The 21,300-nt window shown below is 34.3% G+C and overlaps 1 protein-coding gene and 1 pseudogene across 7 annotated transcripts in view; both read left to right on the top strand.

Moving 5' to 3' along the window:
• LOC102897725 (suppression of tumorigenicity 18 protein) overlaps nt 1-21,300 on the top strand; it is a 262,470-nt gene that overhangs the window by 146,607 nt on the left and 94,563 nt on the right. For all 7 annotated transcript variants that reach the window (XM_025041161.1, XM_025041159.1, XM_025041162.1 and 4 more), the window contains 3 exons: nt 3,950-3,995; nt 19,109-19,163; nt 21,236-21,266. In XM_025041161.1, coding sequence (XP_024896929.1) covers nt 19,109-19,163; nt 21,236-21,266 — 86 coding nt within the window. In that variant the 5' untranslated portion in view covers nt 3,950-3,995. The remainder of the gene's footprint in view (nt 1-3,949; nt 3,996-19,108; nt 19,164-21,235; nt 21,267-21,300) is intronic.
• LOC112472656 lies at nt 13,006-13,123 on the top strand (annotated as a pseudogene).

Here is a 21,300-nt window from a genome sequence, read left to right as displayed (position 1 = left end):
AAAAGTTAGATGGGTTAAAGATGATGTAGCGGTATTACATATGCTTTTTGTACTTTTTTTTTTAATTTTTAAAATTAATCTCAATTTACAAGTAAACCATTCATAAGTTATTTTCTACTTTGCTAGCTTTTAGATATAAAAGCAGTAATATAATAATCCTTGAAGCATTACATTTAATAGTCTTATAAACTAATCTAACTATATATTGTTACCAGCATAACTTTTTGCTACATGCTATGGATATTTTTATATTTTATCTCTAAATATTTCATTTATTGTTTTCCTAAAATTTGTGGCACAAAGGCAGTGGTCTCAGTAGAATTTCCTATTTTCTTAATAATTAGTTGACAGATACTGAAGTAGTCAACTCTCATGGACTACCTTGTCTATGGAAGGGAAGCAGAGAGGAGATTGTTGTTGCCCTATAAGAGTTTTCAATCTAGAGCAGATGATGAATGTGTCAACATTGACTCATTATGTTGGGTCAGGTGCTATTATAGGAGTAGGCATAGTTTCTTATGGAAACCCAGACCTGGGGCAAAAGGAACCAACAAGATGAAAGGAAACCCATCCAGGTTACTCTGAGGCAAAGTCCTCTTTTCATAATCACTCTTGTTATTCACTTAGAAAGCACATTGTGTAAATTAGGTCCTCGAAAGCATGGATTCTATAGCTCTTCCAAGGCATTTATTTTCTTCTTGTATATGCTTTTTTTGAAAACTTTAATGTAGACAAAAATATGTAATCTGCTGCCTCTCACAGGAAACTAGAGTCAGATTCCCTCAGTCATCTGCTTACAGCTAATGAAACATCCAGAAACAGAAAGAAACTAGCCAATGAAAGTCAATACAAAAAATAAACTAGAATTGGATAAGCATAGGACAAAATGCCTGATGTGAACTATACTGACCTCTGATTAATCACAAGAGACAACTATAAAATCAGATGTTCAAATGACCAAAGGGACTTATTTAATCGGATTCATTGTAATTCTTAAAAACCATCCAAGGAGAGAGATCAGCTTAGTATCTTGACAATCATATGCAGGCTCAGCTCAGGACAATAATGCGAATTTCTAATCTTAATTTGTATGGTTATGAGTTCTTCTTTACTTGAACTATATATCCTGATGTTTGTATTTTGGGAAGTGGGTTCTTGTCAAACATTAGATGGTTTTCTCAAGTACAAAAAATAAATAAATTTGGCACCCACATCTCATCAAAGATTTTTATTTTATTGCCTCTTTGATTTATACAACAGAAATCTCTGTACTATTGGAGCGGCACACAACATACACACTGAGGAACTCTACTTGTTTATGTAAACGGTTTCTCCTCTTCTCTGGAAGAATAGGTGCTTAATGAAGATTTGAGTAAATAAATTATAAATCCATTAAATAATACTGTTCTATACCAAAAGGTTTGGTTATACTAATATAATCAAATTCCTTATTTGTGACATTATCATTTTCTTATATTTAGATGAGATTGATGTTTTAAAAACAGCTTTGTTAATAAATATCAGTGGGATCACAAAACCAAATAAATGGCAAGGAGAATTCAGAAGGGGTACTGATTCCTTTAAAATCTTTCTCACGTGCTTACTAGTTGCATTCTCTTCTTTCTAATATAGGTATTCCTAAGATTGCCACCTCAAAATGCCCTTTTAAGAGTTTTGTCACTGAACTTTTGAAGCATTTACAAGAACATCAATACAATTATATTTTAAGTATTAGACTAAAAGGCTTTTTATCCTTCAAGAAGTCTTCAGGATATGTGTTCTTCAAAATAGCAACAATCAAAAAGAACACTTCACATAGTATATATTGGAAATTGATACCATTTAAAAAATAAATTCAAATTTAGTAGGGCTGGTAAAACATTGAATGTCTCCAGGAAATTTGTTTGACATTGTAAGTTGGTTTTATGATATAATTTTCAATTAATTCATTTTCATATTATACTTGCTTTTGGCAAGTTTAAATATTGTACAGTTTTAAATTTATAATTTGTGCACTTACATTTGATAATGGCACCTGTAATGAAAAAGTACATAATTGCTGTTTCTTTCTTGATGTGAGTGGCTTCATCTGAATGGAAGATCAAGTTCAATAAGCTATAGAGTGGTTCTCAGAATGCACTTCATTGGTGGGCCAGAACATTCACTTTTTATCTGTTCCTTTTATCATAAACTAATTTTTTTAAAAGCAAATAAATAGTGTAGAATAAAATGGAAATAGAGCATTTAGACTTTGTGGACTGATTTTCTTCGGTGTATTTAATAGTAAATAGCTAAGGCAATGGTTCTCAAAGTTTGGTACCTGAACCATCAGCACCCGCATCATCTGAAAACTTGTTAGAAATGTACGTTCTGAGGCCTTGTTTCAGACTTCTGAATCAATAACCTGTGCTTTAACAAGCCCTACAGCTGATGCCAGCAGAAGTTTGAGGACCACTCAGACACTTTGCTGTTCAAAATGTGGCTCATGGATCAACAGGAACTCCTGCACCCTTATTAGAAATGCCAGACCTCAGGGTGCTAGAATCAAGAACTACATTTTAACAAGATGCCCTGGTGATCCTGATGTATATAAAAATTTGGGAGCCACTGTTCTGAGGTTTAGAACAGCAAAGTTACCAGCAGGAGAGTATCCTGTATTAAGAGGCATTTTATAGGTTGTCAAAGTATAACTCAAGATACTTTACTATCTGTATACTCCTCTCAGTTCCCCCTGGAATTTAAAAAAAAAAAAAAAGGAAGAGAGGTAAACCTCTCTGCTGCAATATGCAAAAATATATAAAGACACACTGAGATGGAGAGCAGAGCCATTATCTGGGGAGCAGAGCTATTATCTGGGAAATAAATTGCAGGTGTATATGTATATGATATATACATTCCATTATAGCCCATATAGATCCTATACACACATATATCACATAATGATTTAGACATATTAAGTGAAAACATAGTTTTCAAGTCTAAATTTTTTCAAAAACTCAATTTTGTAATTCATTCTTCATGCGTCAATAAATCTATGCTTTGTGTCTTTTTATATTAGATTATGTTTTACCTTTGAATTTAATTCTCTGTAGTAAATCTTTTTAGAAAGTCTTTTTAACTAGTAAAGTTAAATTGCATACTTTCAAGGCTCCATTTCATCTTGATAGAATAATTCTTATGATGCTGAGGAATTAGTAAGACAAAGCTTTCTGTGGAGGCAATGAAGTTTGCTTCTTTCTAAGCATTTGACATTTAACATTTACTAGTGGTGAATCCAGTGGCCTGGGTGGAAAAAAAATCAGTTGATCAAGTAAAATCTAATTTGTAAAAATATTTTTAGCATAAAAACACATGAAAATTAATGGATTAAAAAATCCTTTTGAAATTTTTGCACAACAAACACCCCCATATGTAAATAGGACTGTCACTCGGTGTTTGTCCACAGCTAGAGCTCCAGATGAACCAGTGTAGTGTGCGATGACAGGAACAGCTGACTCATTAGCAGAGAGCAGTGAAAGGTAATTAACCCTGGGAAAAGTACAGCTGCCGTGCGGGCTGTTCCTTTCTGTAGGATCTGATTAGAAATTAGTGTTAAACCACTGATTCTTTTTTTTTTTTTAAGACTGTCATTGATAATTTTCACTTTCACTCTCAGGTGTGTCCCTAGAAAAGGTTCTCAAATGTACTTATATACAAAAGGGCTCAAATCTAAAAAGGATTCCCCAATAACAATAGACATCTGTTTTGCTTGTTGAAGAAGAGTTCTTTTAAATAAATATTATGTTTAACTATTGAAGATTGGTCATATCCCAACCTATACTTGAATAGTCAGTATGTAAATTATTTGAAAGAATTGTTTTACATAATCAGTAAACAGTAGGTAATTGCCATTTAATTAAGTTTTCTCCTTTTTTCTTTTCATTTTTCTTCTAATGATGCTTCTCAGCAGTAGCAATGGAAACTCTCCAGTTCAAATCCCATAGATATTAGAGAAGGTAAGTGAACACTATTTAAAACTAAACGCCCCCCCTGCCCAAGAGAAGTAATCCCTAATTTTCAATGCCCTTCAAAAACTCGAGAGTAATGAACTTGGTTTTAGGGGACAACCAAAAATGCTTGACTTTGTTAATGTTGGTATTGTCATGGCAATTTAGGTTATATTCATATACTTTTTGAGGAATGTATACACCTGTTCATCTTGATTTATTATTTTACATGTCTCATATGAGGATTAGTAACACTCTAACATAGTCAGAATTCACATATGTGACTAAAGAATGTGGTAGATAGAATAATGCCCCCCCACCCCGCAAAATGTTTGTGTTCTACTTCCTGAAACCTGTGAATATGTCACCTTATATGGCAAATAGAGTGTGATTAAATTAAGAACCTTGAGATGCAGAAATAATCCTGGATTACCCAGGTAGACCCAACTAATCACATGGTTCTTAAGAGAAAGGCAGATGAATGAGTCAGGAAGATGGAACATGAGAAGGACTAAATTCAACCTGCCATTGCTGGCTTTTAAGATGGAGACAGGGAGCCATGAACCAAGGAATGAAATACAAAGGCCTCTAGAACCTGAGAACAGCCCTCAACCTACAGAGAGCAAGAAGACAGTTACCTCAGTTCTATAACAGCAAGGTACTGGAATCTGCCAACAGCCCAGGGGAGTAAGGAAGTAAATTCTTCCCAATAGTTTCCATAAAAGGTTGTGGTCTGACTTAAGTTTAGCCTGGTGAGACCATACCACACTTTGAACCTACAGGGCTGTAAGATAACATATTTGTGTTGTTTTAAACTTCTAAGTTTGTAGAAATTTGTTACAGCGGCAATAGAAAACTAACACAGAAGATAAATAAGCCAACCAATAGATGGGATATATTTTACAGCTGGCAATATAAATTCTATGAAAAATTTCCTTTGTTTGAATGGAGAAAATCTTCTTCAGAGGCCAAAATTGATAAATCGATCATCATTAGGGATCAGAATATTTGTTCTGTAGATTCTAATGATTATCATCACCAACTCTGAGGTTTCTGTCTTCTGCTTTGCAATTCCTTCTTCACACCAAAAAAAAAAAAAATTTTCTACATATTTGTGTAAACACAATGTCTGTATCACCCAAGGCTCAAGCGAATACATGCTTTATTGGAACATCCAGCTACCTGTGGGAACACTGGATAAGGTAGTGAGCTCACTTTGTTCTCTTTCTTTGTATGTAAAATTGATAATACCTCCCCAAAGGCAGGTCATTATGATTAAGGAAAAGAGTGCATGTGAGTACTTATGAGATGCCTATCACTTGTTAAGAGTATAGTAAAGGTAAGTTATATTTACTTATAAAACACTATCTTTTACTATTTTGTAAAAATTAATAAATTGCTTTTGTCTTTTCTCATGATTAGCACCATTTTATTTCTAACACAAATGTCATCATTTTGGAGTATATAGATATACCTTGTTTAAAATAAAGTAAAAGGGCATCATAGTCAGGGCATTCTGACATTATTAGTAAGAAAAGTGAGATATAAAAACCGGGAACTTGATATAGTTTAAATGAGTTGACCTTCCTAGATTGTTTTCTTGCTGAATTTGGAAAAATAAGTATCTATATTTCTATTTTACCTTTGGTTTTTATTCCCACAAAAGGACCAATTTAAATCATAAACTATATTTTTTCATATAAGTTAAATAAAAGTAGACATTGGATAAAATCTACCATAAAATCTGTTACACTTCATGCATACTCTTCTTTGCATTTTGGGAGCTGGTTTTCAACATAAGGGAAAACAAAATTACAAATTCTCCTTAGGTGGCATAGCAATCAAACAAACTAAATCTATAGAGTCCCAGATGCTTCGTGTCTGAGAAGTTTTGCATTGAAATACAATTAATAAAACAATATCTCAGTCATCTGAAGAGGATTCTTTTTGGCTTATTTCAATTAAATTCAATAATAATGCATTGAGCACCTACTTTGGCTACAAGATTTTGTTGCAGTAAAAGGTCAACAAGCCACAATCTCTCACTTCCATGAGCTTATACTGGCACAGGGAAGAGTAAGTGGGCATGAGTGAGTATGATATCAAGTGAAGCATAGTAATCAAGATGAAAGTACCATCAAAACACTATTGGGATACAGAATTCTGTGAGATACTGTCACTTGAACCACAACATGAGTAATAAATCGCATTTCAGCAGATAGATTTTGCAGTTCTGACACTGAAGGAAAAGTTCCTTTGAAAGTTAAAAATGAAATCAATGAATCCTAAACATTTAATTGTAGATATTTAATTTTGGCCATCTAGTCACTTTAATGCTTTTGTAACTATATAAAAATATGGCTTTAATACATTGCTTAACCAAGCCAAGTACAATTTTGACTATTTGTATCTTTCCAATTGGTCACTGGGGACATTTATTGTTTTTTAGTCAAAGTTCTCTGAATCTCTCTAGGGATAAATTCTTCAGTAATCATCATTTTCTAGAAGCATTTCAGTGTGGCCTAACCCTGAACTCCCATTGCTCCTTCTGCCTCCCTCTGTTATCATACCTTCCATATCTTATTGGAATCCTCAGTCTGCTGGTTTATACTTGTGAGGATAAGAGTTGTGCTTTATTTATCTTTTAATGCCCACTGTCTGCCATAGAGCAATCCGTGCTAGCTAGATAAATGTATATTTGACCAATAAGTACATTTTTTAGAAGAATGGCATTTATATTAAAAGAATCTATATTAAATTAAACATTGAAGTGAGATTAAAACCTAAGAATCATTCTGCAAAAATCTAGTGCCCCATTGTCCTCAACAATTGAGAATCATGTCCTTTTCTTTGTAAATTACAGAAGATTCTTTCATTCCCTATTTCCTAGTCAGATAATGAAGACAAATGACTTTATTTTTTTTATCTTAATTCAGATTTACAGAACATGGTTAAGATTTTAATAAAAAAAACAACAAACAATTACTGTTGGGAAAAACGGCAGACTTACTGAAAAAAATTTTAAAAACCCCTTAAAAATGGATAAAGAAAATAGAAAATGTCTGAGGATATCAAGTATATTGTATTACAATCTATATAATAAAGTAGCTTAAAAGAGAAATTTTCTTTACATAATAAAAAGCCTCAGTTTTGAATCAACAAGTGTTCTTTGAACTTTATTAAAAATGTTTTGACGTTATATGGTTGTTTAGTAATAGATTTACTTAAAATAGCACATTTAGTTGCAACACAAGCCTTAAAGTTAAGTGGTTAGTCTGATAAAACAGTTTCCATAGTTACCATGGAGAACTGAGGGTAACTTTTATTTCTTTGAAAGCCAAGAAGGGGGTTTAGGAAAAGAATTAAACAAATAGACCCAAGCAGGTTTATTATGTGGGTCTCCACACCTGATTGGCTTTTTAAAAGAGGAAATTCTTGATATTACGGGAAATTAAATTTTTTTACACTAAAATCTATAGCAGCACATTAAGAAATTTGAGGATTCCTTTTTTGAGGAAAAGCTAGTTTAATAAAGTATGTTTGTGAGATGCATTTTGCTCATAGTGTTTTGTTTAATAAACCACGATGTAAACAAGTGTTGAAAAGTGGCACACGAAAGACAGCAGTGCTTTGCTCTGCATGATGGACCATGCAGTCATAGGTCTAACTTTATTACTCTTGATGAACATTTTGTTGGAAGGCCTGATGGAAGGGAATGGAAATCCATGCTACCGAAGATGTCCCTTTGTGCCAGCTTTATTGTTTTCTCGGTTCAGTGCTGAGATATGCTCTCTTTGAGTGTTGATGGAGGTCACTTTCAGTGTTGTTTTTTGCTAACCCAAGGAGTTCTTCACAGTTGACTATTGAGAAACGAGGTGATGTGGTTTCTAGAATCTCACCTTCAGCTCCTGAGCCTTTAAAGCAGAAGTGATTAACAGGACTTTTACAAAGTTTCTATGTAGTTACAAGGACAGTTTCAATCTTCTGTCATTTTTTTGCATTAGCTATGATTATGCTTTTACCACAAAAATGCATTTGTTTTAAAGGTAACAATACAGACTGGGAGAATAGCTTATGTTTCATCTATATTTATCAGCACTCACTGTACATTTGTGTCTTCATTACCAGGAAATATTAAGGGACATTGTGCCATCTATTCCTGTTTACAGTTTATTATGCAGAGATAGGAAACACTTAGCATGTAAAATGAATGTAGAAATTATTCCTGGATAGAAACACGGACATTTCCCACTCGTTGGCTCTTTCTCCTCCATCACCGGATCAGAGTGTAATTGTCAGTAATCAGGCCTGCTTGCTGCTGATAAAACCACTCTGAATGCTAGCAGCCTTCTTTGTGTGATGACTCAATTATTCCAGAAGTGCCTCATCAAATCTGCCCCATCAGCTGGGCTAATAAATAAGGAGAAGAAACTGGCCCCCCAAAGCAAATTATAAATCCATTTGCATTAACCATTTCGCTGGTCCATGATCTAGGCAGAAATAAGCATGGCAGATTGTGTTAAGCTTATTTGAATATGTTTATAATGTTTACAGCATGCAACTTTTTTTTCCCACAAGGTGTTGGAATTATCAGTCATGAACGGCATCTAAATGCAGTTATGTTAATTGCAGCAAGGCTTTAAGTATCTTTGAGGGCTATTTTGTTCCTTAAATCAGGTGAAAGTTAAATCCTCTTGTACTGAGAAATATGGGTCTTATGCAAGTTATTGGCACTGCTTCAGAGTTTAAGGAGAAGAGGCTTGGGTTTTATTTTTACAGGTGCTGGAAGGACAAATGCAAATACTATTTAATGCCTGCTAGTACAAGTACAATTACTTCATATATATTTCAGTGGAAACTAGAAGTCATTTTGATGCTCTGTATGACTTCAGCAATTTGCAAAGCAAAACTTGCATTTTCTGGGAGATCAGAGTTGCTATAGCACTCCTCGTACATATAATTCCTTGAAAGAGTTTATAGAACAGAGATTTCAAAAAGCTAGGCAAACCAGCAAAAAGCAATTAAATCCATTAGTGGATATTTTGTATACTGACAAATCTTATTTTTGTTCTTCCTTTAAAGTGACAAACTATACTGAATAACAAGAAGTTTTGTTTATATTTGAACTTTGGTGACCACTCAGGGAAGCAAATGATGTTCAAAATGGATCACAAAAAGCAATTTGATGTCTAATAGCAAAGAATTAGTTTTGTTGAATATGTAATTATTTAAAATTCAAAACATCCTCCCTAAAAGTAAATGATACCACTAACTTACTTTACAATGGGAGCTGTTTTTCCTGCAGAGTACTTCCCGTTTTAGTGAAGCTTTTTTTTCTATTCCTACTGTGATCAGGAGCCCGATTACAGGCTGATGGTAAAAGTAAAGCTTGTGCCCAATAAATAGTATTTAAAACAAGTGAAATGAACTGCTTCTCTTCATCTCCTCCAGCCAATGAAGTACATCCCTAATATCAACCCGTAGAGCTAAGCAGAAAAAGTCATCTTTTGACAGCATAAATATAGTGGCAATAGGTTTATATAATTTTTATGCCTTGATTTCTAAATATATAATCTCTTGCTATGATGGAGAAACCAATTCTATAACTCATTGATTAGAAACTCCAGAGGCTTAAATTTGTATTAGAAATTTATTGGAGAAACATGGCAAATGGAAAACAGAGGAATTTGATTGTCCAGGCAAAGATATCATTAAGGTTTAATCAAAGTTTGATTCTAACTTAAATTATCATACTAATTAATATAAAAATAAATCTGGAAACTTAGAACTCTAAAGACTTGCCTTAGCACGTATAAAAGTAATATATGAGCGAGCAGAACCCCGTTTTCATCATTCCAACCAAAAACAATTGGTGAAGATATTAAAGTTAGAATAGTGATTAAGAGGTTGAAACTGTTAGAAGTTGTGGAGATGGGGCCTCAAAGGATAGCAGTGCTAAGGTAAATATGCTGGTATTCTGCTTTAATTTTACAACTTAAGAAACTAAATCTGAGAGTGCTCTTTGGAGCTTTTATTAACCTTCCAAACTTCTGAGAGGAGCCTGCTGTGCATTTCTAACCTGACTGAACTTGAACGGTCTGGTTTCATGGTAAGGAAATTCCAAAAAGGAGTTGGTAGTCACGGTGAGCTCACACTAGTTATATTACAGAGCTACAAGTGCTACATACATTTAATATTAAATTTATTTGCCCTTTCATCAAATTTTTCACTTTGATTAGTTGGAGGATTTTTTTAATGTTATGGGTTTTTTTGTTTGTTTGTTTTTGAACCATAAATAAGTCTATGATTCTCTGCTTTAAGGACACAACACAATTGACATATACATCATATCACTTAAGGTCATTCACTTCCCCACGCACAATAAAATATAATCTGATATACCATTTTTTGAATAACATAGCAGATTCATTACATTGTATCATAGATCTAAAGAACTGTAATTTTAAGTAGCAGGTATTCACCCATGAAACAGCTGTAAAGAAATGAGTCCCTAATTATTGGCATATAGTAAAGCAGACAAATGAAGTACTTTGTGATAACCCCATTTAACGGGTAAAACCATGTCTCAATTAGAAAGCACACTTAAGGATTTTGTAGCCCATTAAGTTACTAACACTTTGGTTGTCATACAGTTTTATCTTTTAAGATTGTGCTTTTATAAAAATATGAACTTCAGTGCAAAAGGTAGGTAGAAGATAGAACTAAGTTGCCAGGTGTGGGAGCTTGGTCAAGATTTCAAGTCTTAAGTTAACTGTCTTCCAAAATAAGTATCTTCTATGAATATTTTAACAAGTCCTTAAGTTTTATAAAACAGTTTAAGATCAGCAAAAGAGATTAAGTATGGCAATTAATAAAAGCGGTCCTTAAAGGGCTCTCCTGATATAGTAATGGGGCACATGCAAGGAATGGAGGGAACCGATTTCAGCGGAAGGTTCCTTTTGGTGTCAGCCAGGAGTGTTTCCCAAACGCTGTGGGTGGAGTTAGTGATGATAGGCACATGGGATGGGGAGTTTCTGAAGGGCTCGTATTTTTTCCATTTGTATTTTAGACTTCTCGAGCTCTTTTGTGTCAAATCATATTTCTAAAGTTGTATTTTGTCGGAGCCCTCTGTGCACTTTTCCAAAGTCGATCTCAGCTGTGCTGCCTTAACTCTCTTCCCCAGGGAGGGGAGAGACAGCAGATGGGGTTAGGGCAGAGGGCTGATACGTCTGACAGCAAACGGCCGGGTTGTTGAGTGGAAGCTGCGAGCATCAGGAAGCTACTTTTCCCCTGAGAACCAACTAACCACTGAAGAAAGTTGAAAATGAGCCCTTTGAGAAACGCTATTAAAAGTAGTAAAAAATTGCAATTGTGCAGATGATGTGCTGCTGTGTGCTTATTCGGATGCTAATGAGTTTGACATTAGGGAACTCAGAGGATTTACAGCTACTCCCTTATGTGATTCAGTTCTTTATTGGCAATCTTTGAGAAAATAAATGAAAAATGTATTGCTAATAAATACATAACACGATAGGGTATTAGACAAAAAGCCATTACTTTCTGGATTTAGAAAGAGCTTTGCTCACCAGTGTGACTGTTTTCCAGGATCTTTTGTTTTAGGTTAGAGTACGGCAAACAAAGGGGAATAGGCAGGTGGAAAGCTTCGGAACTCTTTCTGAACTGAGGGCGAAGTAAAATAAGCCAAACACTTTTGCAGAGAAAGACTTTTTTTTTTTTTTTTAAAGTTGCAATCAAACACAAACTAAGAATGCCCAGGCTCCTGTGCTACTTTTCAATTCTTACATCATGTGCAGTAATCTGCTCTATCACTTGAGAGAGTTTTATCTATATTTTCCCCCAGGAACTACAGTTGCTGACTTGAGTTGAAGAAGCATCTGCTTAATGTCTGGTCAAAGCTTACAAGTAATACAGAGATCTATGCTTAAAAAGCTGTGCACTTTAATCTATTGCAAAGGATAAAATACAGGACGAGAGAAATCTTCTGCAAGGAAGGTTGGTGGCGTGTGTTTTAAAATACCAGAACTGCCAGATGTAAACATTTTAAATGTGCATTGATATACATGATATTTGTATAACTAGCCCCTCTCTAGAATACTGAGTGTGCTTCACTGAATTTCAAAGTTTTCTCTCAAAGGTCGAGTGACCTGAAGACAAATTCTGTTCCCATCCCTGGGACCAAATAGAAGTGATGCAGCTCTGTGTATTATATCTGAATGCAGAGTAAACCAAGGGTAAATTGTTACCATGGGAAACAGGTTAAAACTCTGGCAAAAAGCGTTAGTAGCATTTTATAACAGGTTCATTAAAGAGAGCCCTAAATAACAAAAAGATGAATTTTGAATCTTTTTTGTGATTTCTTGAGAGTAGCGCAATCTTGTCTGAACTTCTTTTGGTACTTAAAAGTAAACTAACAGTAATAGGAGAGTCTTTCTTATCCAATTTCCCTAGTAAACTGAAGACATAGATATATTAGTAATAAAGACAAAGATAAATTTGGCTTACCTTTAAAAATGTAAAAATCTGTTTACCATTAATATATAGCATAAAATTTTTCATTTTGTTTATAGTATAGTCCAACCAAATTATAGGTAAAAGTGTCAATGTATCATTTATTGTTCACCCCAGTGTTTATTATTGATCTTCTGTGTAATTTGTCCTACCTGATATGTTTCCTTCTTTTATTTTTTATCTTAATAGTATGAATTTTAGGATTTCTCACTGAAGTGAACAAAGATATTTAGCCACTTTGACGAAGCAGGGTAACCAAGTTGGCATACAAGTTACCTGGAAAAAGAAGTAAGACAACATTTTTTATTAAAAAGTAGAGTATATTGAACAAAAATGAATCTAAGCAAAGCTTTTATGTATAGGTTCTCCTGTATAACAGTGCTTTATCTCTGTGGATTCGCTATGAAAAAAATATATTGTTAGTGCTGAATTTAGAATTGTAATTTTTATCAGAAGCATGTTCACTTTAATATTTAAAAATATTAAACAGGTCTATGGCCATGCCACCCTGAACAAGCCCGATCCTGTCTGATCTCTGAGGTAAGCAGGATCGGGCCTGGTTAGTACTTGGATGGGAGACCACCTAGGAAGACCAGGTGCTGTAGGTGTGAAAAATAAAAAGAATAAGGGATTGTAAGTTGACAAGGTCCTTGCAATCTGTGAGGTCAACCAAGGGTTGCCTCACCTAAAAAAATAAATAAATAAATAAAAATAAATATTAAACAGATAAAATCCTCTGAGCCTACAAACCTTTTATATGTTGAATGGTATGTGTTATTTGCTTACATGTTTGTCCTTAAAAGTTCAGTATTAAAATAGTTTTAAAAATTTAATTTGATTCATTTGTATTAGAAATTAATTTACTTAAGGATTAAGAGTAAATAAGTAATATATGTCAAAAGCATGTTTTAGAAAGCACTATCAATGATTTTTAGAGTTAATTCCTATAAACACTGAAAAGAAATTGGATTGTCCTTGAGAAAAAAACCTATTTAAAATAATTTATCCTATATAGAGAGGAGCTTGTTTGCTAACATTTACATATTTCGCAACATTTACATATTTGCTAACATTTACATATTTTGCTAACATTTACAAATATCAGCAAGAAAAAAAATTAAGGCCCTTTTAAGGTGTTACTTACTCTGAGTTATCTTTAAGCAGGGCATGCAAAAAAGAAAAAAATACCAAAAAAAGGTCTCCAAAAACATAAAGCCGGCGATTGCCCCCTTATGTCACAAAGCTGTGACTCAGAGGCCGTGGTACGGCGACTAATAGAAATCTTTGGCACACGTTGGCTACCTAAGGGAATAATAGAACTATTTGCTGGAGTCGTTTGGCAAAAGGACACAAACATATGGCTTTGGTTTATATTCAGCATTGCCAGTTGTGCAAAGTTACAGAATAAAGTCTACAACAGCAGTGACAACTCAGCAGTGAGAAGTGAGAATCGAAATAGATCAGTCTCCTTATAAAGCTACCCAAGTGGCCCCAGGTCTAAGATTTCTTTTATTGCAGTGCATTTCCAAGTGACTCTAGGAAATTACCTCATCTGTGGGAAATGTACATGCATTTGGCCCTCAGGAAGAGCTATTCCCAGAGAACTGTACTTAATCTGATAGCGGATTGAATCTACTTCTTCCTTTAGGTGCAGTGTTTGTTGGGGGTGGGAGGAATTAGGGGAAACAAGGGGAGTATCATAAATTTAAAGGGTACAGATCATGCACTTTTCAGCTTTCTATACAGAGTCAAAGACAGTATAATAACAAACAGGAACAGAGTTGAAATCAGGGATAGTATGCCCTAAATTAAAGATTCAGAATTTTTTCATTTTATTTAGGATAAAGGATTCAGAAAAGGTTCAGAAAATTATACATATGTTGTCATGGATAATATAAAAAAACATTTTATATTAGTTTAGATTTTTTTTAATGTTTATTTTCTGAATTACTCTTCCTGAGTGATTAATAAATATATGAAAAGCCAAAAAAGTAAAAAGAGGGTAAAAACAGAAAAAAACATACTTGAACATTATCTTAGTATTTCTCTCAATAAGTCAACTAGTCTTTTAGTGTCACAACTCATTTTCCCCATCTTTTCCTTGTGTAACAGGGAAACTTTTTTGCTGCTCTTCTGGTCTGATCAAAAGCCATGTTTAAACAAAATAATGCCAGGATTATCAAAAGAAACGACACTCAATATAGAGTTCTTTGTTCTTTAATCCAGCCACATTTCATTCCAAAGTTCTGGCATCATCTAATTGTTTCATTTTCTGGGTTTAGCTCTTTCCAACTTCCTGAGTCTTTGTCATTTTTAAAAAATTGATCTTTGTGAAGAAAGCTTCCACAGAGAGTTAAGGGCTCATCACAGAGAGGACCTGGAACCTCTTCTTGGTAGCCATAGAACTTCCTCTCACCATTGCAGTGAGTTCCCCAGGATTGAAATGACATTGTACGAGATTAAGGTGGCACAACATACAAAACTGCATTGTTAGTTCAAATATCTCAGGAGAGGAACACAATAAATTCTTGCTAAAAGTGGAAATTATTGCAAGTTGAATGTATATGAAGAACTTTTCAAATTTAAAGTAGCTACCTGCATGAGACTATATATATCCAGATAGTATTAACATTGACTGTATAAGAATTTTGAGAAAATGTTCTCAAAACATTATGATAACTATGGCTTTTTCTTCTATTAAGAAACTCAAGACTTCTTATAAAAAAATAATAAAGATGTTCATGATTAGTTTCTGTTGAAGGAGAAATAAAACTTAAACATTTCCAAGAGATTTGCTTTATCCAGGTCTTAAGAAGTAATTAAATATATACTGGGATATTTTTGTTACCATTTAAGTTAAAATAGGATTATGAGTGAAAAATAAAATCAAAGGAACTAAATCTCCTCCCATACCAGTAATTTACCTGTGTGAATAAAAGCTAAACTGAATTTATGAATTCTGCATCCTGCTCTTTGAATCTCTCCCTCCCACAAAGTGGCAATTCCAGAACTCTCTCTTGAGCCCAAGAAAAGGCACCAGATGTGTGCATGGGAGTGATGTGGACAGGGGATCTGATGATTTCCCCTTACATAAGCACTAGTAAGAAAAGTTGGTCAAGTACAAGTAACTAGGAAATTACTGTGTTCACCTGATATATGTTTATAAGTATATCAAGATCTTAAATGAGAACTTTCCAAATTCAACTAAGTAGTTAAATTTTATTTTATGGTCATTTTTCCTCTTCACGGTCTATCTACTTACTTTCATTGTTTGTTCTTGCATGTTTTTCCTCCAAGTTTTGCTTCTTGCCTTCTTTATTTTATAATTTTCATTCCCTCTTGTCATTCACCTGGGAGAGTATTGACTCCTCTCTCTAGAGAACTAGGGCATAAAGTGTGTTTAAAGTTTTCTTCATGGCTTTATTATGAATTACATACCAAGCAAGAAACACTTTTTTTCCTTTTTAAATAAATATTATATATAACATATCTATACTCATAAGTTAAATAAACTTTCCTTAATGTAGTTTCAGATCAGGAAAAATAAGAGTGGTAAAATGTACCTTTAATATTCTTATCTCTATTAAGAAGTAAGTTGTCAGAGCCAGGAGGAGCCATTATAGGAATCTTAGAAAATGTCTTGTTCCCGTCCATAAACAGTGGAGGTAGATAAAGGCCCTAAAAACCTGGATAAGGACAACTGTTTTAGAAAATTGTATTTCTGTTTTGAGAAAAGAAATAACTCATTAAATTTTACAAAATCAAACGCAGACTTACAAGATCATTTGGGACTTACACAGTAAAGATGATCAAGTTTCCTTTTCCAATAGAAAAAAGCAGTGTTCCAATGACAAGTATAGTGTTAAAGATTGCAGCACATGCTATTTATGTCGATGTCATGACTCATACCATAATTGTGTGACTCTTCTACAACCCCAGGAACATTTGAAAGGATGGTGATCCCCACCTCACCCCCAGGTCTTAATACATGTACTGAAGTAGAAATCTCTTTCTACCCTTGATTAACTATTACCCAAATGAGGTACCCACTGAATGTGAAGTTTGATTTTTATAAAAATTAAGTCTACCATTGGCAATTTATTGAAGTTCATGAGAATAATTCAAATGAACAGTTTTCGAGGACATTCAAGGTTTTAGAGGACAAAGATTTCAATTTGAGATCCATGAAGAGAGCAAGCCATTTCATAAATGCTAAAACCTTTCACCCTCCAAAAGAAAGGCACATGTGCTTTAAGTTTCTGATGTTATTTCCCAACAAGCTATAAGACATGACCAGACACTAACTTCATAACTTTTGTTATTCTTCAGGTGTGAGGGAGAGAAGGAGGGTGACATAGATAAGTTGTATATTATGGCCTTGTTCCATTTTGCTCCTACAACTTGGCCCACAAGTTAAATCCAAAAACTTAGTTTTATAAATGAGTATCAGCTTTTACAATATTTATATAAGACATATATGCTACACCAACAAGAGGACAGTAGCTTCACAAAATACAATTATGAGGCCAGCATTCCAAACACAAACAGAGGTCCATGAATATTTATGCATCTGTTCCAATGGCTTTAATGGGAAGGTGGCTGCCTGGGCTGATGGCAGAATGGTCAGGTCCTTGGGTATCTGAATTGCAAAATAGAATTAGTCTTAAAGCTCTTATAAAGAAGGTTACATTTAGGTAGCTTTCTGGAACTTCTATTTCTGCCTACTGGTACTCTGCAGGGTGTGCTTCATTTTTGGTAAAGAAACTCATGGAGCTCAACATTCACTTGCCTTTTGAGGGAATTTTTCAGAGTGGTTAGGAGAGCCAGTAGCACCTGAGCACAGGATAACATTAGACTCTAGTTGAGTTGATGCTCACCCACGGGAATAGCTTCCCCAGAAATAGTTGATGGTTTTCATCATTTTAACCCTCATGCTACTAATCAAGTTATTCGTTTAGCACATGGAGAGGAGTTTGCATAAGTTGAACCACTTTATATGCAACAGAGATATTCACAGAGAAGGAGGATTTTACAACGCAGTGCTCACCAACCTGAGCAAACCAAGCTGTTTTAATCCTAGGCGGAGTCACATTTTCTCATAAATTCATGTGGTTTTAAAAGAGGAAAATCTACAGGGAAAAAAAATTACCTCTCTTTTATCGTTGTTTTCTCTTAATTGTAAAATATTCATAACAATGAACCACTTTATTTAGACTAAAGCAACTGCTGTTCAGCAAAAGCAGTGAACGCTTTTTGTTTGCTAATTTAAAAAAAACAGTTCAATGATTGGTATGGTGTTTATTATGAAATGATGACAAAAGAGTACTGGTGGTTTTAACAGTTTTAGCTTATGAAGGCTGTCGTTAATTTTGTCTGTAGTGTTGCAGGTGAAAAAATGCACAATGGATAAATAGTCTATATTGGTTTAACTGAACATAATATATAGTGTGTTCTGGAGTTGTTTGTCTCAATAGACTATAGTAATCAAAAGTAATGAACCTATTATGTGCAGGACCTTGGAGAGCGTCAAATGGCAGTAAAAGTGTGGCACATAAAAGGTTTATTAAAGGAAATTAAAGTCCATCATTGCCACACCTGCTCCCCTATTATAAGTCTATGGCAGGTCAGTGCCTTCAATAACAACTCAGCCTCCGAGAGCAGACATGCATCTCCCGTTACCATTGCAGTGGCGCAGCATCCACGCTAGTATCAAGATTTAAGGATGAGATCCACGGAGAGCGCCTTCTGCCTGCCCCTGGTTTTCAACTACTTTCTATTTAAGAATTCCTTCTAATAACGTGTAAAAGTGAATTAAACTAAGAGATTATTAGGAGATTCTAGTGAAATAGATGAGTGTATTCAGATCAGAATCTTTCTCCATGTGGACAAAAACAATAGGTTTTTAAAGTCTTTGCACCCCTTTGATAATTTATTTGATTACATTTAAAATATTTAATAATGGTGTTTTAAGAAATTTGCTACAGACACACACAACACTCAAATCTCACCTTCCTTATAGATTTAAATGATGATAACCAATATTTATTCTGGAATTCTGAGAGTTAGTGTATATTGTTGAGGATCAACACTTCCAATGGTGTTATGAAATGGGGGCATTTCAGCATTTTGCCTTCATGTTGCACTTTTACACAGGGAATTATTTTTTCTGACTTAGTAAGAGGCATGTATCATAAAGGATCTAGAAATGCAAAGGAATTGGGCTTTAGTAAACCAGTCCGAAACCTTTTGGTTTGGCATTTGAGGTGTCTCCTTCACAAACACCATTAATCAGACAACTCTTAATTCTATATTTGTAATGCTGGAAATGTTTGAATCACTAGCAAATACTTATGGAAAAGGACAGTTGCCCTATTGTCACTGTTTCCTCTGGTTCTAGCATCTATAGAAGTATTTCCCAAAACTCATGGAGTGTGAAGGTAGTCACAGTTATATCCCTGCAGAGTCAGAATGCTATTCAAGAGCACGAGAGGCTACTGCATTTTTCATAATGACCTTCAGGATTTTTAATGACATGTTTTTATATTTTTGTCAATGTCAAAGGAATGACCTCAGGATTTGTGTTCATGTTACAGATGGATGCAGAGGCTGAAGATAAGATGCTGTGTGCCCGCTCTAAAGGAACTAAGGGTGAGTTAGCAAGCAGGTTCCATGACACTGTGCCCACCACACCATGAAATACGGGAGTTCCAGTGCTCAGTCCCTGATGTGTAGTCAGAATGATTACAACGTCCTCAGGGCTTCCTTTTCTTAATCAAGCTAGAACATTGGATCATGGCATTGCGAGGCAAAATATGAACCAGGATGTAAAGGACTCAGAAAAGTCCAAATGATGTATGACGCTAATCTTTACAAAATGCAATCATGATAGACTTGAACATCATGCAAAACAACATAAGGGTCAGTGAGGGAAGAATGCTTCATGTAGACCTTCAAATTTTTGAAGTGACCTTTAATGGCCAAGGGAAAAGACCAAATTGTTAGTTTATTGCCAAAGCAGGTTTTGATTTTTATGTTATCTGGTTTAGTGGCTCCCAATCTAAACTTAGTTCAAGTAAAATGATGATGTTTGTTTTTTAACTATCCCTGCTGGGAATTTCCAGCAGCTCTGAAAAGAAATGTTTGAAAGGTTTAACTTGCCGGTTATCCCTCCCTTTTTGTAACCAACAGATGGTAATGTAATATTGAAATATAAACAGGCCCTTGATGATCTAAACATCTGGAAAACAGGATTGACTGGCAATAATGCCCCTTAAGGAAAATAACGTTTATTATAATTAGCTATATTTTTGTGACCCTTAATTCTAAATGGAAAACTGTAGATTCACTGTGGCCTCTGAAAACACTCTAGGTAACTGTTCCTCATCTCAGTCTTCTCACGGTCAGCGTTGCTGAGAGGAGCTGAATCAGGTAGCAATTGTACAATATTTTGGAAATGTTTTGAGATTTACAGGTGGAATCAAATGGAATGCTTTAGTTAACCATGCTTATATATGTAGTCAAGGTAAATAATTCCTGTTTGAGTAAAGTCCAGAATTCTAAAATTTTCAATAAATTCCAGGATGACTTTTTTCAGTTAAAATGTAGCCATGGTTATTATTAACCATGATAACCAAAATGCAGAATAATACTGTGCAAGATATGGAGCTTTACCTAAACAGAAATGTTTCACTATATTATTTTCCAGTTTTAGTTTAAGTAACTTTTAAAGTAATTGCATTGGATAGTCTAATATTTGGAATGCAGTTATTCCTAAACATTAGGTTTTTATTCAGCAACGTTTTCAATAGAATACAAGTTTAAGAAAAACAGTTTACCATTATTTAGGATAAGCTCACATGCCATAAATATTAGCGTTCTAGGGACTGTATTTGGATTATTTGAATCTCTTGTTTAGATTCCTAAAAACACATTACTCTAGCATACTTTTAAAATGTGGCTCTTTAATTTGCAATTCTTTTTGGACTTCGAATTCTTTTGGCACATACATATACACTCTTAAATAGAGCCAAAATGTTCTCCAAGAAATGAAACAACTGTTTCTCATGTAGCATGAGTAATCTTCAAAACCACGTGTTGTCTCTCTCAATATGCTGCTTATCCTTGTGTAGGCAGGTATTTATAAACATGAACTTCTTTAGTTCCCATCATTTCAGTCAGAAAAATCAAAGCTCTTTTTTCTATAAATGTCTTATTTTACAAATGATGTTGATATTAACATGGGTAAAGCTTAATCTTCTCTTTCTCTGTGAGTAAAGTTTATGGAACAAAATCTTGGGGCATATTTATTCGTAAAAATTTTGCTGCTTTTATTTATAAATTTGTTTAATGTCAACAAAAATGTAAATAGGATTCTTTTGAAAATTTTTCTATGAACAATAAAATTAGTTAAGTTGATTTAAAAGAAAATAATTCAAGTCCTTTGTGCTCCTGTAATTGTTTAATGAATCTCTAAAGACAGACATTTGGAAAGTCCAATTCATGACGTCAAGTTCCCAAGGTCACCTAAGGCACTACATCTAGAATTATCTGTTCTGGGCCATATTCATTTGTCCAAAGAACCAGAACCAGAAAAGATTAATCCATCCTGTGGGAAATTAAGTGGAGTCTGTACTAACCATTTATTGATCATTATCTCTAGATGGCTGAAAAGTTTCAATCATAGTTTTCAAAATTATAAACTGATTTTTTTTTTTCAACAGTGCCAATGGATTCTCTAATCCAGGAGCTCAGGTAAGGTTTGCCCTACATTAATTTGGGCAAATAT

This window comes from Pteropus alecto, unplaced genomic scaffold (genome assembly GCF_000325575.1).
Source record: "Pteropus alecto unplaced genomic scaffold, ASM32557v1 scaffold87, whole genome shotgun sequence".
Lineage (NCBI taxonomy): Eukaryota > Metazoa > Chordata > Mammalia > Chiroptera > Pteropodidae > Pteropus > Pteropus alecto.
Note: the sequence above shows the minus strand (reverse complement) of the source record. Positions and strands in the feature narration are given on the sequence as shown.